The sequence below is a fragment of the Sparus aurata genome, chromosome 5 (assembly GCF_900880675.1).
Source record: "Sparus aurata chromosome 5, fSpaAur1.1, whole genome shotgun sequence".
NCBI classification, from domain to species: domain Eukaryota; kingdom Metazoa; phylum Chordata; class Actinopteri; order Spariformes; family Sparidae; genus Sparus; species Sparus aurata.
Window position 1 is genome coordinate 18,803,690 of NC_044191.1, and position 15,097 is coordinate 18,818,786.

The window sequence follows — 15,097 nt, forward strand, 5'->3', positions numbered from 1 at the left end:
CCATCGGTATCTCCCCGGTTCATCCTTCCTCTTTCGTTTCTCCTGTTCACCTTGCTTTATTTAGGTTGTGGGAATACCAGGTGAAGAGCTGCCCTCAAAGCACCTCATTTTGAAACGGAAAATAAATAAAAAATCGCCCACAGCATCATAAATGGAAAACTTTTCCATTTCCTCAGGTTCATGATCAGTATCTGATAAGGACTTTGGGGAGGAAAAATGGGGGTTTCTCTCTCATATGATTTTACTTTTTGTAATGGTTACTTCTCCTTGTGTTTTGCTTACTCTTTTTTTTTTTTTTTTTTGCATTAATTTATAATGAAATACACTGAGTTTATTTGTAATAAAATGCACACGTTGCGCAAAAATGTCTTACACTGCCAGGTAATTAAGGAAAGTAAAGACCACAGCCAGGCTAGCAGCTTGGTCAAGTTGACCTAGTGGCCAAATCGTGTATTTATACCTACATTGTGAAAGAAGCGCCTGTAAAAACCCTAGAGTATCACCCTGAGTAACACAACCAGCGTGACACAGCTTCTTTTACAACCCAAATTTTAGCCATTTGATGCACATTTGAAAAAAAAAAAATGTGCATTTAATGCCGCACCATTAAATTGTTTTATTCCCATTCAAGTTGGCAGAAGATCGGCAGCTCAGCTGGTAGAAGTCTCTGGGGCACAAACTTTTTGGCTTCATGCACCACTGAGCAGCTTTCGTATAAGTGAGCGGGGCTCTGCCTCCAACGCTGTATCCAGATTTCCTTTAACGATCCATGCTACCAAGGCACACTGGTGCGTTGAGCTAAATGAGCTTAATCTCTGGAAGTTAACATGGGTACAACAAGGACCTACAGCGCTAACGTGCTGATGCTTAGTAGGTATAATGTTTACTGCGTTCATCATCTTGGTTTAGCATTGTAGCAGGCTAACACTGACTGAGACCACCACATCAAGAGATGCGTGCCTGCATTTTCTAATTAGGATTGAACGCACAGTGGACTATAACTGAGGCTGATGCGGCAGTCATGAGTTTTGCAGGTTGTTTATCAAAAATACTACTAGAAAAGTTGACCTGACGACGGTGCTACATGACACCTTGACAACCAAAGTGATCGAATTCATCCTAATATCTGACACATACAGCAACAGTCTACCTGATAGTTCCTGATGGCGTCAGTTGAGATAAAAAAAAACAAAAAAAAAACAATCAGGGGATAATCAAAGTCAGTAGGATTCACCATGAGGACACCATGAATGGCTGTACCAAATTCCTTGCCAACAGCCCCTGAGCCACACTGCCAGCATGGCTATAAACTCTAATCTGTTCAAAACGCATGACAATAATCACAAAGACTACAATGAATCTAATAAAATACTCAGTAATATCAGGCCATGTGTCCACTCTTCTGTATCTACTGTTGCATGTCTTGATTGTGACCCATCAAGGAGCTACAGAGGAGCTAACAAGGCTAGATTTTCACATCTCACCCATAAATGTTTTCAATTTATTCTGTTCACCTTTTTCTCCTCAACTCCCTCTCCCACGCCCACTTCCCCTTTTACCCCTCCTTTCCCCCCCATTTTCCCTCTCCTCTCTTCATCTCCATCTCCATCCCTCCCCCCACTCTTTCTCTCTTTTGTACATCTAGGCGTCTCATTCTGAGCTCAGGTCATGTAAATGGAAGCTTCGCCACCACAGGAAAAAAACAACAACAAATTATAATTCATGTCAGCGGAAAAGCCGTTGCATGAAAATCAAATCAAATAGCTTGGTCTCTTTCTATATCCGTAACGCAACATGTCTCGTCTAGTTCCTCAAAATCGATGATGATGTTCATTGTTTGTCCAAATAATTCAAGGTGACAACTGTCTTTAAGAGGGCGGCGCACAAAAGGAAGCTGTCTTTTGTCAGGAAATGACTCACGTTGGCTCACATTATATAAGTCCAGAATGGGACTGAATCATTGGATTTTGAAGAAGAGATTAAATGAAATAAACATGCGAACGACAATCGTATTGAAATGTCGACTGTATCAAATCATTTGATGAAGCGTTCTCAGGCGAACGCACTGCCACCATGTTCTAGCTGTGGAGTTATAATGGGCCAGCGTGTGATTGTTGCTTTTATCTGAAATGACAGGTACATTAAGAAAGAATGAAAACCTGAAAAGACAAGAAATTGGGTCTACAGGAGACAAAATACTCTTTTACATCTGCAGAAAATATGAAATTCTAACACAAAAGCCAATCTGCCACTTGTTTGTCTGACACAACTGTTCCGCTTATCTTTCCACAACAGAAAATAAGAGAAGAATTTGTGTCCTCTTCAGGCTCAACCTCATTGTAGTTCAGTTAAACAGGGAACAAATGTCACTTCTACAAAAGACGATGTGCTGGATGTTTTGTTAAGACGAGAGAATCATTTGTGCTTGGCCGACTTTCTCCACTTTTCTCTGAACAGAGTAATAAGCCACGGTAAAATAACAGCAAATCATCCCAAATCTCATCAACATCCAGAGGTATTACGTAATCTGGTGTTAGCGCAGCTTTACGTATATGCACTAATCCAGCTTTTCTCTCGCTTAGATGACTGCACGGAGTTTGACCCCAAAGATCAGGATTGCCGTCACCATGTTGGGCCTCATGGGACACGAACACAATGTATGTCGGCAAACACTGCGAATAATGGTCGTGTTCGGGACAGATTTTTAGATCAAATGTAAGTTTAGGCACTTCAACTTTCGTTCTAATGTACTGCAATTAAAACAAAAAAAAACACAAAAAAAAATGAAAAAAGCGGAGATGCATGATCACAGATGATTAACACAAAGTGTTATCTATTGTTGTGTGTGTCTGAAAAGCTTTAATAAGACCTTGAAACAAACATCTTAAGAAGGCTGTGGATGCTCACTTTAGAACTAGTTTTCCAAACAATTTACGACAACATCTACACAACGCTTTGGACACTGAATGTGACAAAGTAGTGGATTTTTATTCACAAATTACTGGCATTAAAGGCAACAACATGAAGAAGAACATGAGCAACAAAAGGCCTTTTGCTGTATACTGTGATTATTTTGACAGATAGGGCAATTGCGAAATAATCATCGCTTTTGCATTAAAAAATATTCATTTTCACTAAATAAAAAATGTAATAAAATCATAACCATATGACTGTCATCTAATCCAATGAAAAGACTAAAACCAACTTTTTTCTCTCTCAATATTTTCTGCTTTCCCCATCTCGTCTCTGGCTCTCAGCTCAGTCATGTTCTGAACCCGTTGGGCCCTGTAGAGTTTTGGCAAATGGTACTCAACCAGGAGGAAATAGTGCATTTATTGTGGACTATTTTCAGTGGCGAATTAATATATTGCACATTTGGCGCTCTGGTCATTGGACTAGTGGGACATTGTAAGTGGGGGCTGAGTCAAAATAAATACAGCTGTGTGCATTCATTGTCATGAGATAACAATACTTGTTAGTGGGATGCATATAGTGTTGGTTTTGGTCTTTTCGTTTGGATATGTTGAAGAAAACAAAAAGTAGAATATCACCAGACGTATCCTACGTACTCCTGTGTCTGTAGAACGGATACCAGCTTGATCAGTGTTGTCAGTGATCAGTCTGGTTTTAGTGATTCTAAAGGATTGGGAAGTGGGGCTTTACCAATTCAGCTCGTTCACACTCTGTCCCTTCAGGGCAGCCTGTGTTGAATGGCAGAGTGAAGGATTTCCAGTTTGTCTATTCAGGTAACAATCAGCATGGGGCAGCCACAGCCTGGAGGTTTAATAAATTGGATTCCTGTAAGTGTGATTGTAAAGCAGAAAGAAAAAAAACCCATCTGACAAAAGAGATATTGTTGTGTAGCTAGCTTGATGATGCTTAAAGCAATAAGGGATAGAGCTTTAACAGCTAAAATATAATTTACATGAAAAAGGTGCAACATTTCCACATGTGGTAAAGAAATACGATGCTCTGCTCTCAAGGAGAAAGAGCCTGTCCGGCATATCAGAACTGTGCTAAAGGTCTGTTATGCAAGCGAGACGTCTAGTCTGATGTGCTGAATTTGAAATGTTCCTGCAGGGAAACAAACACTGACTTTGTGTTTGTGCTACATTCCCCATATAGCTTCCAACACACGAGTGCTGGAGATAGGCATCAGGAATTTACAGTAAGATGATGTTTCCCGTTTGACAGTGGCACTCAGGTCACAGTTCAGCGTCTCGCCTGAGGACACTCGGACAAACATCCTGAAAAATACTATACCGACTGACGTCATATCTGTGACTGAGCCACTCTCCACCCTATGTTGATATTTCAAGCATCTGTCTGTCTTCTTTATGTAACAAAAATACATTTGTCATATACAGTATGTCACCCCAATCTCCTGACATAGATCTTTATTTATAACGCATTGTGGAGATAATTCACATACCAACAGTGTGTTGTAAAATATATCATCTGTATACCATATTTGTCTGTATGAACTATCTTAAATTCTTGAAAATTAATGTCTTAGAGTAATGCCAAACATATTTAGATTTGTCCTAAATATCTAAATAAAATTGGTAAAAAAAAAAAAAGGTGCAGTATGTAGGAATTGGCCACTTGTTGAATTCATACAACATAAAGGGGACAATAACAGGACAGAATCATGACAGAAGGGGATTTTCCTTTTTTATAACAAAAAGCCATCCGGTTCCACATATTCCAGTTGAAAACAGAAACCAGGCTAGGAATATCTCATTTTTAATGTATACAAAAGTGCATGAAACAGTTTCATTACATTTGGTAAGTCACCTAAGAAATCCCCTTACAGTCGAACACTTCAACTGTAAATTCTCCTGGTAAATTTTCGCAACTGACCACTTCCTGTTATTCAATAATCATCTTCTTTAACTCACAAACTCTTTGATTTTGGGGGGTTTCTTGCATTTGATTCAATTAAAGTTTCACTCTATAGCACTCATCTTTAAGGCCCAAACAAAGCCACCCTGAATGTGGCTGTTTGCATTGTCAGTGCTTTTATTTGGTTCCACCTGAGCTTGAATTCCACACTTTGGGTTAACCACTGTAAAAGTCTTCAGTGTGAGGGCATCCTAATTGCCACCTGTGTTCATGGTATGATTTGGACCAGTTGGCGCCTCTGCCGCTGTCTTACTGCCTCCACATTTACACCCTTGTTCTCTGGCTAGACTCGTAAGGAGCTCCAGGACTCTGATCTCATGCTCCATGCGAGCTTTCTCCCTCCTCTCCTCTCTCTCAGCCGTCTCCCTCTGCCGGCGCTCCTCCCTCTGCAGCCACTGGGACAGGAGCTCCTGATGCCAGCGGGCCTGCTCCTGCCGCTGGCTCTCCAGCTGCACCATCAGGCCCCGGGTCTCAGACACAAGCCGCTGGAAGCACTCTGACAGGTGCTTAAGTGCCGGCTCCAGGCAGGTGGATTCAGAGTGCTGATGGTGGCCAGAGGTGGGCAGGGGGTTGAGGCTTGGATCTGTGGGTGCTGGCAGTGGAGAATCAGTGGATAGGATGGGCGGGGGAGGAAAAGGAGCCGACGGAGGTGTTGGTACATGTGGGGAGGGAGTGCTCAAGCTGTTATCCATGAGTGTACCTATGACACAGGTTATAAAAAAGTCACAATTACAAAAACGGCACAAATGATTTAAATTTCTTACAAATATTGATCTGCAATTTTAAAATCATATTCTGAATTTTTATTCTGTCACTGATGCTGTGTAGACATGTTGACCTTAAATAGATTTTCTAAAAAGGTAATTTTACCTAATCTAAATATTGCTATGATTTCTAAAATTGTTCAGGAATTTTCACAGACTACAATCAATAAAAACCGAGTTGGGAAATATTCTTGTGTTGATGTCTTAACAGAGACTCTATACTATAATAAAATAAATATTTTTAGGCTTTATGTGATGTGATATATGATATGTATCTTGATATTCTGAAATTTCCTCAAAAGTACGTCACAAATAAGAGGACATGGCAGAAAAATATTACAATGTTTTTTACTAAATACCTTGATATTGATACTGCGACAATAGTACTTTCACAAAATATTAACACAATGAGATGTGCATGTAATTAATTGAGAACATCTCATCACTTTACTATAATGCAGCCTTTAAAACCAGGAAATGAAAACTCTTAAGCCACATCACAATATAACAATACCCAAAATCTCAGACAGCATATATTCTCAGATCATGATAACGATATACATCGTATATATAGTCCAGCCCTACATGCACATGTACAAACATATGGTACTTTTGGCATATACATCACCTAAAGTCATGTACATATCATGTACAATTTCTGAAATAGTTATAAATGTTTGGGTCATCTGCCAAAATCTAAAATGAGCTCAGCTGAAATAAAGTATTTATAAGATATGCGCAATGAAAACATTGACAAAAATAGTTCATGTTTAACAGTTGTGTCACTAGTTGTCATTTGGGTACTCTGTATTCGAGGGAAGTTTGTAATTCCTCATGCAACAGAGTCTAACATGTCAGGATATATTCAAGTACATACCCGTAATTTCTCGATGGATGGGTGATTCCAGGTAAGCGTCATGCCGCCTGTCTCTCGGATGCTGTGGGAATCCTGTACTGCTGAACTCAAACTCATCCGTTGAATCTTCTCTGTCCTCCAACTTGACTTCTGAATCCAGCTGCCAGGACTGACGGCCTCCTCCCTCCTCTACAGAGCTCAAGCGTTGTCTTCCTGTCCTCCCAGAGGAACCAAAATGGTGCCCACTAATCTCTGTATTAGAATTTAAATCTGCAGGGACACTTCCTCGCCTGTCAGTGGAGTCAAGGTGGCGTTCTGCCATCCGTTCTTGAGAAACAAAATAGGGCCCTCCCTCCTCTCCCGCTGACCTCCGGCCCAGCACAGCGTCCATGTCTGCAAAGTATTTGAAAGTGCAAGGCTGCGAGCTGTCGACGCTCCTCTGTAGTTTGGCTCTCACGTAGTTAGCCTTCAGAGTTTTGACCCGCAACCTGCACTGGTGTGGACTGCGAGAGAAACCCATTTCGCTCATGCGGGCAGAGAGGTGTTTGAAGACATGGCGGTTGCGAAGGTTTTCTGCCAAACTCTTTTGGACGCGCTCGTCGCTCCAGGCGCACAGCAGCACCTGAGTCTCCTCCACTGTCCAGTTGACTGAGCGCTCAGCCTCTCGTTTTCCTGTGCATACATACACAGCTGAATACAGTAACAGTACAGCTTTGGCACTAGATCAGACTGTCCTCAAATAAATCCTCCATGAAGGTTATAAAGTTCAGTTTTTGTTGAAGTTGTCGAAGAGATATGTGATTCAACTTTATGGTCATTTTGTGAGCTGTGGCTTGTGTACTCGAAAAACTAGTCTACTCTCACTGATATAAAGTAATTGGTAAATAGTATAAACACATAGGATGCATTACAACACATCTCTAAAACATTTTCAACAAAAACTGTACATCATGTTGTGTTAAGACTGCATTAGTTTTAGCTAGATGGCCTTCATAAACTGTGCACATTCTTGCCTGAACTGTGTGTGAGGGAGCAACCACAGCAGATTAGCATCTAAACTTACTAACAAACTTATCAACCTCCTTCAGTATATTCATAACATAGTCATAGATTGTTATATTAATGCCTTGTCGATGTGACATCTTCACATTATTTCTTGTTGCTGATTAACCTGACAGGAAACGGTTAGCTGACACTGGGTGTTGCAAGCCAGTTACCAGCTGAAAAGTTTTGTGTTAGGAAACAAGCTATATTAGACACAAGCAGAATAATACTAGCCTAATAACAGTGCCCGACACGCTAAAGGCTCGGGGTGTGATTTTACAAGCAGGACAACTAGCAATCAATGGCTCATTAGCTTACCAGCCGAGAGAGACCACACTAGAAAGCCATTTCTGCTGTGTAACAAACACAGCTCAGGTTAGCAGCTGGCTAACAGTTAGCTGAGCCAGCTACATGAGTCTCACCCTGTCGCTCTGCTTCCTTCTTTAAACACAAACAGAACATGTCGTCTGCCTGAAGGATTCTTACTTCTGGTCGTTGAAACGGAGTTGGTCGAGATGATCAACGGAGGATTCATTTTAGCAGGCTGCAGGCAATGTAAACAATCCTCATACACGACGTCGCTCCTCTCTTCCGGGTGACGTCGTGTTGAGCGCGGTGACGTCAAGTGTCGTTGGAAGCGTCGTGTTATATATATATATATATTTTTTTAATTACAGAAAACAATGTATTATTGTTGTTGTCATTATCATTAATATTATCTAAATTCTAAATTCTAAATTATCTAATTTTGATTTAGAAAACTGAACAGTGCAAAAAACCCTGCTTACATTATTTTGCACACACAAATAATACTGTAAGCATTATTTTTTACCATAATACTCATTTACATACTGTACTGAAAATGTATTACATGTTCATTAGTTATTTATTGTCCTAATCTGCAACATTCCCGTTTGCCCTATATTGTATCTGTACAGATCCTATAATTTTCACACCTCCTCTGGGATCAACCTAAAGTTGCTGATACTGAGTTTAACATCAAATATTCATCCTATTTATTGAAACAAGAGTATGAGTTTTTGTCAATATTTTGCTAGGTTATTTTCCTGCATAACTCCTCCAACAGCATTTAATCACGTGTTAACATCGCAGACATTATCTATGCATACAGTATTGGAGGTAATGCAAAATTACACTGATACCATCACATATTAAAGAAATGTAAAAAAAATGTTTTCCTGTTTGGGCAGTTTAGCTAAACTTAGAGTATGTATAAAGAATTATTCAAAAGCATGAGAATCCACTTACCCCTCAACAATGAGGACACAAGGAACTCTAGTACAAGAGTGGAGATTGAGATATATATTATTAGTAGACTACAAAGGCTGTGTTCAGAAAGACAAATGCTCTGCGTGAACAAATGCAGCCATCTCAGTGACACAGCAGTCGGCATAGTGGGTGTCAGAGAGGCCTCAGGCAAAAACCTACAGTGTTGTAAAAAAAAACAATGTTTAACCTGGCTACACACTTGCCACAACACAATCCCATGCCATCAACCATGTAAAATTCATATTCCAAACAAAAATGGGGCAGCATATCACTAAAGTAACTGCTAAGTGCTGCTTAGTATAGTTGCTATTAGCTATTAAGCTCAGTTTACTGTGCAGCTAGCAGTCATATTTGCTGACTCTGTCCGGACTAGGAGTTTGGAGTGTTCACGGAATCAGATTATTAACTTTTGAACCCGGTTTACCTATTAAACTAGGCCTAGGGGCTAGCTGGTTAGCATTTTAACTCCAATAGATATCTCTTCAAAACAATACAAAGATGTCTAAATGGTTATTTGCTCACAGTCTGTTGATTTTTTTTTTGCTCTTTTTTTTTTAAACATAAAACTGAAATTCTTACATATTGCATCGCATATTGCATTGAAGAACAAGAAACCCTTGTGAAGACAGGACAAACTCCAGAGTAGAATAGTAACAGATGACTAAAATGACTATGCAATCTCTTACAATCTCATGTCCCTGAGAACTATAAAACAATCTTCCTCTGTGCATTTTGGTTTCAGGCACACCTGTATTAACAGGTGTCCACATGCGATCTATCACCCCAAGTTGCATTTTAACTGCTGTGTGTGAACACGTCCCCTGAGACCACAAATTCATCTCAACTTTGAATAACAAAAGGGCAACCATCCAGAGGAAACATCTCCTAAAGAGGCTGTGAGGTGCTAATGGGCCGTCTTGTGCATTCTCTGGATGTCTGTTGAGAGCATTAAGATCTCTGACGTCCCTCCTTCTTTTTCACTGGTTCACCTCCTCACTCTTTCATCCACAAACACAGCAATTAGCAGGGGGGAGGGAGTCCTACAGTGTTGCTAATTCAGATTCAGTCTGCTCTCCTGCAGTTATATTTGCATTTCGAGCTCTTAGCCTTTGTTTTGGTTTACACAGTGACTGAAAATGAGTTTAATAGTAATCCTTAAAAGAAGGCTGGAGATCATTTACAGTTAAAGCCCATTCTCTTCTGTCAGTATCTCCTTATGTAGTTGCAATGCAGATCATATAAAGTCCAACAGTTTGGTTTAAAGAGTACTCATTTCAAGATTTTATTTATTTCACTGCCTGACAAAGAACTAGCTGAGCTGATCTGGTTTAAATTCTGTGTTTAACACATCAATCTCTATAGTGTTTAGCCTAGCTTAGCACTAGTTTACTGAAAGACTGGTAAACTGCTAGCCTAGCTTGCTTCGAGGTGTTGGTTTTATCACATTACATGTGTTTTAGACAGAAAATAAGACATTAAATGAGCAACTTCTTCCTTTTCTCAACCCTCATAGCAAGGCTTTCTGCATTTTTGTAAGTCTAAATCAGCTGACGCTCAGATGTACTGGTGACTAACTTACTTGCTAAGAAGACAATGACATAATGAAAAAAAAGGTTTGGGAGATAGTGGAGGTATTGTTTTTTTTTTTTTTTTTTACTTTTGTCAACAAAAAGAAAATATTCTATTTGAAAACTACTCATCCAAATCTCAATCAAATCCCAGATCACTGCGTCCACCCTGTTTTTTCTGGTGGGTTACGTTAAGAACCACTGCCTAAGATGACGAGCCAAAGACAAATTCAAATGATGTACACCAGAAACTGAGAACAAAACTCTGACTTAACGAGTTTCGAATCTCTTCATGATCTCATGATGAGGAAATAATAAGTTTTAAAGTAAAGGGGATCTTTTTTTTAGGCACCCTGGAATTTCAACCAGGAAATATGTTTTAATTTTGGTTCTAGGGACACAGTTCCTGTTCCCAGAAAATCTTTGCAGCTGGTGTGGGACTTTCCAAGGGCCTAAGACTCTATCGGTGTGGAGTCAGTATCTGGCTGTTGGACCGTTTGTGATGGGGGAAAAGGATCACTTTCAGTGATACTGACAGTTAAATCACCACCAACCAAAAAACATCCCAACTGTTGCACAACAGCAGAGAGATTTAAAGAGAGGAGAAGTGAAAAAGTGACGACAAAGACAAGGGAAACTTTTGGTTGAAACATGGTCACAAACTAACCCCAAAAATAACCAATGTTATTTTTCGCAGGACTTTTTTTTAACTTTCAGTCTGCCTTTCTATCTCTGCATATCTAATATCCATTCAGTTACAAATACCAATACAATGACGGTATACCTGTCCTGTCTTATTGAAGAGAATGCAGTTCAAACTAAGGTTTGTAATCCATTATTGGTCTAATTTGCCCAATCTTCAAAGCACAGTTATTGAAAACAGATGGGGACCTCAAATCTCTGAATACCATGTTCTAGTCCTTGGAGCTCCTGACATCTTGAGACTATATCAGTAATGCTCTAATAGCGGGATTAAAGTCAGTCTGGCAAATTTTTCACTGATCCGTTACCCAACCAATATGTTGCGGTGATGTAAGACAACACGTTGGATAAAAGTCTGATTTTGTAGTTTCCAGCTTGGCAGTAACTATAGGCCCTGGAACTGTAGGCTGACATAAAGGTTGTTCTTCACAGCAGAACGGACAGCACTGACTGCCTGGGAACAAACAAACACACACACACACACACACACACACACACACACACACTCCCACACACACACACACACACACACACACACCACACACACACACACACTAAGATGTAGAAATGATGAGCCCACCACAGCATAGGTAATTACAGAGGAAGAGCGGAGCCGAGACAGCGACTGGACATTCATCTCATTACTCATGCGTGCCTCTAGGCTGTTCCCCGCTGGCCTGTGGAGGAACATCACATGCTCTTCTCACACACACAAACAAAAGAAGGTAAATCCTTTCAAATAGTACTCTGGACACACACCTGGTCAGTCAGGGTCAGGATCTTGCTGCATCTTTGCTAATTACACCACTAACAGCAGTGTCTGGCTTATTATTATTCATGAAATACTCTTTTGTGCATGTGGTACAGCTTGACTGGGAATTGAATCTCAGATTTTTTGCATATTTCTACTTCTTAGATCATTAGCTGACCCCTTAACAACCTCCAAAATAAAAATAAAACATAAAAAGGAGGGATTCCTGGTGGATATCATTTTGCAGGAAGAATTTGGTGCTTCAAGGTTCAAACTTGTGATCTTTCTGCTATGGGAGAAGCATTAACTAATCGCCTATGGTCGATAAAATGGTCTGTAGGCTACACCAAAAAGAAAGAGCCAGGCTTAATAAATGATAGCAATAATAAATAACTGCAGAGCCTGCACGACCACCTCTTCTGGATTGTCTTCTTTCCCATCCACGAACAACGAGAGACAGGCAGTAGATTTTCTCCCAGTGTGATTTGTAGCGCAGAAAACCAGGTCAGCGAGCACACAGCGAGGTAAGTTGAGGAACAGACGGCTCACACGCTGGAGATGGTTACATCAGCTGAGGCTGGAGGAGAACTGAGGTATCCCATGGTGGAAGCTCAGGATCCCTGCCGGCATGCTGCTCTTTGGCGTGGCTCCATTTTCCCTCCTTTCATGTCTCCTGACAACCAGCAGCAGCCGTGTTGTTTAGATCAGTGGTTCGCAAACTTTCACACCAGATGCAAACAAAGACTCAACATGGGAGCACTGCAGTAATTCATGGAATCTGTGCTTTTTTTTTTTCGAGCTCATACCCCCTAAGAATCAGAGTGATGAGCCCCTGAAGCAAGAACTCCACTCAAGAATTTCCTATGCAAAATGTCCACATTCCACAAGTCAAATCATCAACCATCTCCGAGCCATTTGAAAGACAAGAAAACACGCTTAGTGCACAGCTGGGCTTGTAAGTTCAGTCACTTCGACTTCAATTGCTGCTTGCAAGTGAAAATAAACCCATGTTCTCCATTTTTTTCTGTGTGTTGCTGCAGTTATATAACTAGTCTACTCATCTCTGCTGAAGAAAATGGTATGTTGAGTCTGAACTTCAATTGAAGCTTAATATCTGTTGAGTTCTTTGATCCCAGCCACAGCTGACGGGAAGTTCGGTTTAGTCTTGGTTAAGTTTACGCAACAGAAATTACTACTTGGTTTGGTTTAGGAAAATATCACGCTTTAAGTTAGAATAAGTTTCCCACGATTATGTAATTTAAGTTACATAAGCAAGTATGTAGGTACTAGTGAGCAAAGGACAAGGGATGAGGTAGGACTCATGGACTGGTGGGTTACTCCCAGGAACTTCACTTTGGAGCCGCCGGTTTGTTTCCTGTGCAAAGCGCAGCTATTTTAACTGAAACCATAATTACTCCTGTCATTGTGAAGAAATGGAAATATGAAGCAAACATTTGCTGTACAAATCATATTGCAATGTTGTGCATTTAAGTACTTATAGATAGCGTGTTGTGGCCTTGGTACATGGGCACAACTATAGCTCATGGTGGTGCAATAACACACCGTAAAATCCTAAACTGCAGTTCAGTATTTTCATATCTAATAAACTTAGTCAAACTGGACGTATAGTATCATGTGTCATTTAATCACCACCTGTAGCAACAAGACGCTACCAATCTGAGCCCTAACATTTCCTAGTGCTATATTCGGCCTGAATGACCGCTTTTATTAATCCTGCATTCTAGTCTAATTGGTGACAAATTAGAGTGTTAATTTCCAACCTTGCAGAGACAAAACAGAAAAAAGACCTCTGGCATTCAGTCTAGTCATGTTGATGTCTATATGTGAGCTTTTATTTGCTGTTTTATACATAAGACAAGAAATCTCCTGTGTCTGGGTGGTAATCATACGCTAATCATCACCTCTTGATATTACAGCAGCCCATGCATAAAAAGTTACCCTATAGCTGTGATTTCCAGCTGCAAAGCATATGTCCCTGCGCCAGGGCAGGATGCCGAACCACAGAATTTCAAAACACACATGGAAGAGCCACGGCAGGGCATTTATCAGCCATAAAAGTGGGCTTCAGAGCTGTTGTGATGTGGAGTTGGAGCCCCTCTGTTTTCAAAGCTTTTACTCCAGTCTCTCCAATGAATTACAGAACTCTTGGTCCCTCGCCCAGACGCCCTCTAATTTGCTTGCATTTTTATAGTAGCCACCAATTTGCAGAGGCCACTTTGACCAACATTGAACTTATGGCAGAGCATCTGCGCTTCAAAACATTTCCTACGAGCCCCAGATGCTTATATGAAAAAAATCAACACGCCCACTGTAATATATTAAACAGCACAGATCAATTTGAGATGAAGTGCAAGAGCACATCTGGGGAAGTGCGTGGTAAAGGTTTGGCTTTGGCAGAAACTCTATGTGAACACAGATTTCTGCAGAAATACACAGTTAAGACCCAGTTCAAGAAAAAAATAGGTCACAGGCATCACTTCACCTTTCCATTTAATCAGCACGTAAAGCCAAAGTTGTCCTCAGTCACACACCCGCTTCCCATGCATCTTATTTGAGTCATGGTCATCTGCAAATCTGCGTAACTCTACGGGCATTTCCACCTTGAATTCCGTCTTCTTTTGTTTTGCATGGGCAGCAGCATTAAACAGGAACCGAGGAGCTAAAAGTGGAACAAAGAGTTAGAAGACTCCAAAAATACCTCACATTTTTTTCCTGCACATTTGCGTTTGTAGACGGTCACATTCCAGTTGGTTTTTACCAAAAAAGGTAGAGCAGTCTTATGTAAGGGAGCACAGTGATCTTTGACATAAATGGTAAATGTCGGTCAGTGCTCTGAGAAACTGTCCACTGTCTGCCCACAAGCCTGAGAGCCAGAGCTCGCTGGTTACATCACAGGGTCAGCCGGCGTGACACTTGCGTGTAGACGAGGCAGACTAAAGGATTGAACTTGTAACCAGCTGAATGAATGATTCCCTTGTCATGTGTCCACACTGTTGGTCTGCCATGGTGGTCTGCGGCGGAGAAAGAACATCCACTGTGGTTAATGATATTTGTTCTGTCCGAATCGAGAACACTGTGACCTGCATTTCACAATGGACCCTTGGTCATTGACCGTAAGACTACGACTGTCTGAGATATCTATGTCATTATCTAGATGAAAACTTATGTGGATGATGAACACGTCCACATATTAAGT

General features: G+C 40.7%; 2 protein-coding genes across 4 annotated transcripts in view; both read right to left on the minus strand.

Moving 5' to 3' along the window:
* rasgef1ba (RasGEF domain family, member 1Ba) overlaps positions 1–15,097 on the minus strand; it is an 88,604-nt gene that overhangs the window by 31,465 nt on the left and 42,042 nt on the right. The gene's annotated exons all lie outside the window — the stretch shown is intronic.
* On the minus strand, positions 2,970–8,179 carry LOC115581414 (uncharacterized). 2 transcript variants are annotated; one of them, XM_030416462.1, is made up of 3 exons: positions 8,056–8,179; positions 6,547–7,197; positions 2,970–5,605 (listed from the first exon to the last, which is right to left on the minus strand). In XM_030416462.1, exons 1-3 carry the CDS (start codon positions 8,102–8,104, stop codon positions 5,097–5,099), a joined length of 1,209 nt encoding a protein of 402 aa, XP_030272322.1. In that variant the 5' UTR covers positions 8,105–8,179; the 3' UTR covers positions 2,970–5,096. The 2 variants fall into 2 exon arrangements, with proteins under 2 accessions (XP_030272322.1, XP_030272323.1); XM_030416463.1 differs by having other exon boundaries at positions 7,992–8,110.

Bases quoted from the DNA above. Each gene is read 5' to 3' on its own strand.
- LOC115581414 (XM_030416462.1), bottom strand. From the start codon at position 8,104: ATGAATCCTCCGTTGATCATCTCGACCAACTCCGTTTCAACGACCAGA. The intron at 7,198-8,055 runs GTAAGAATCCTT...ATGTATGCACAG, and splicing joins CTCCGTTTCAACGACCAGAA to GAAAACGAGAGGCTGAGCGC. The intron at 5,606-6,546 runs GTATGTACTTGA...CCTGTGTCATAG, and splicing joins CATCCATCGAGAAATTACGG to GTACACTCATGGATAACAGC.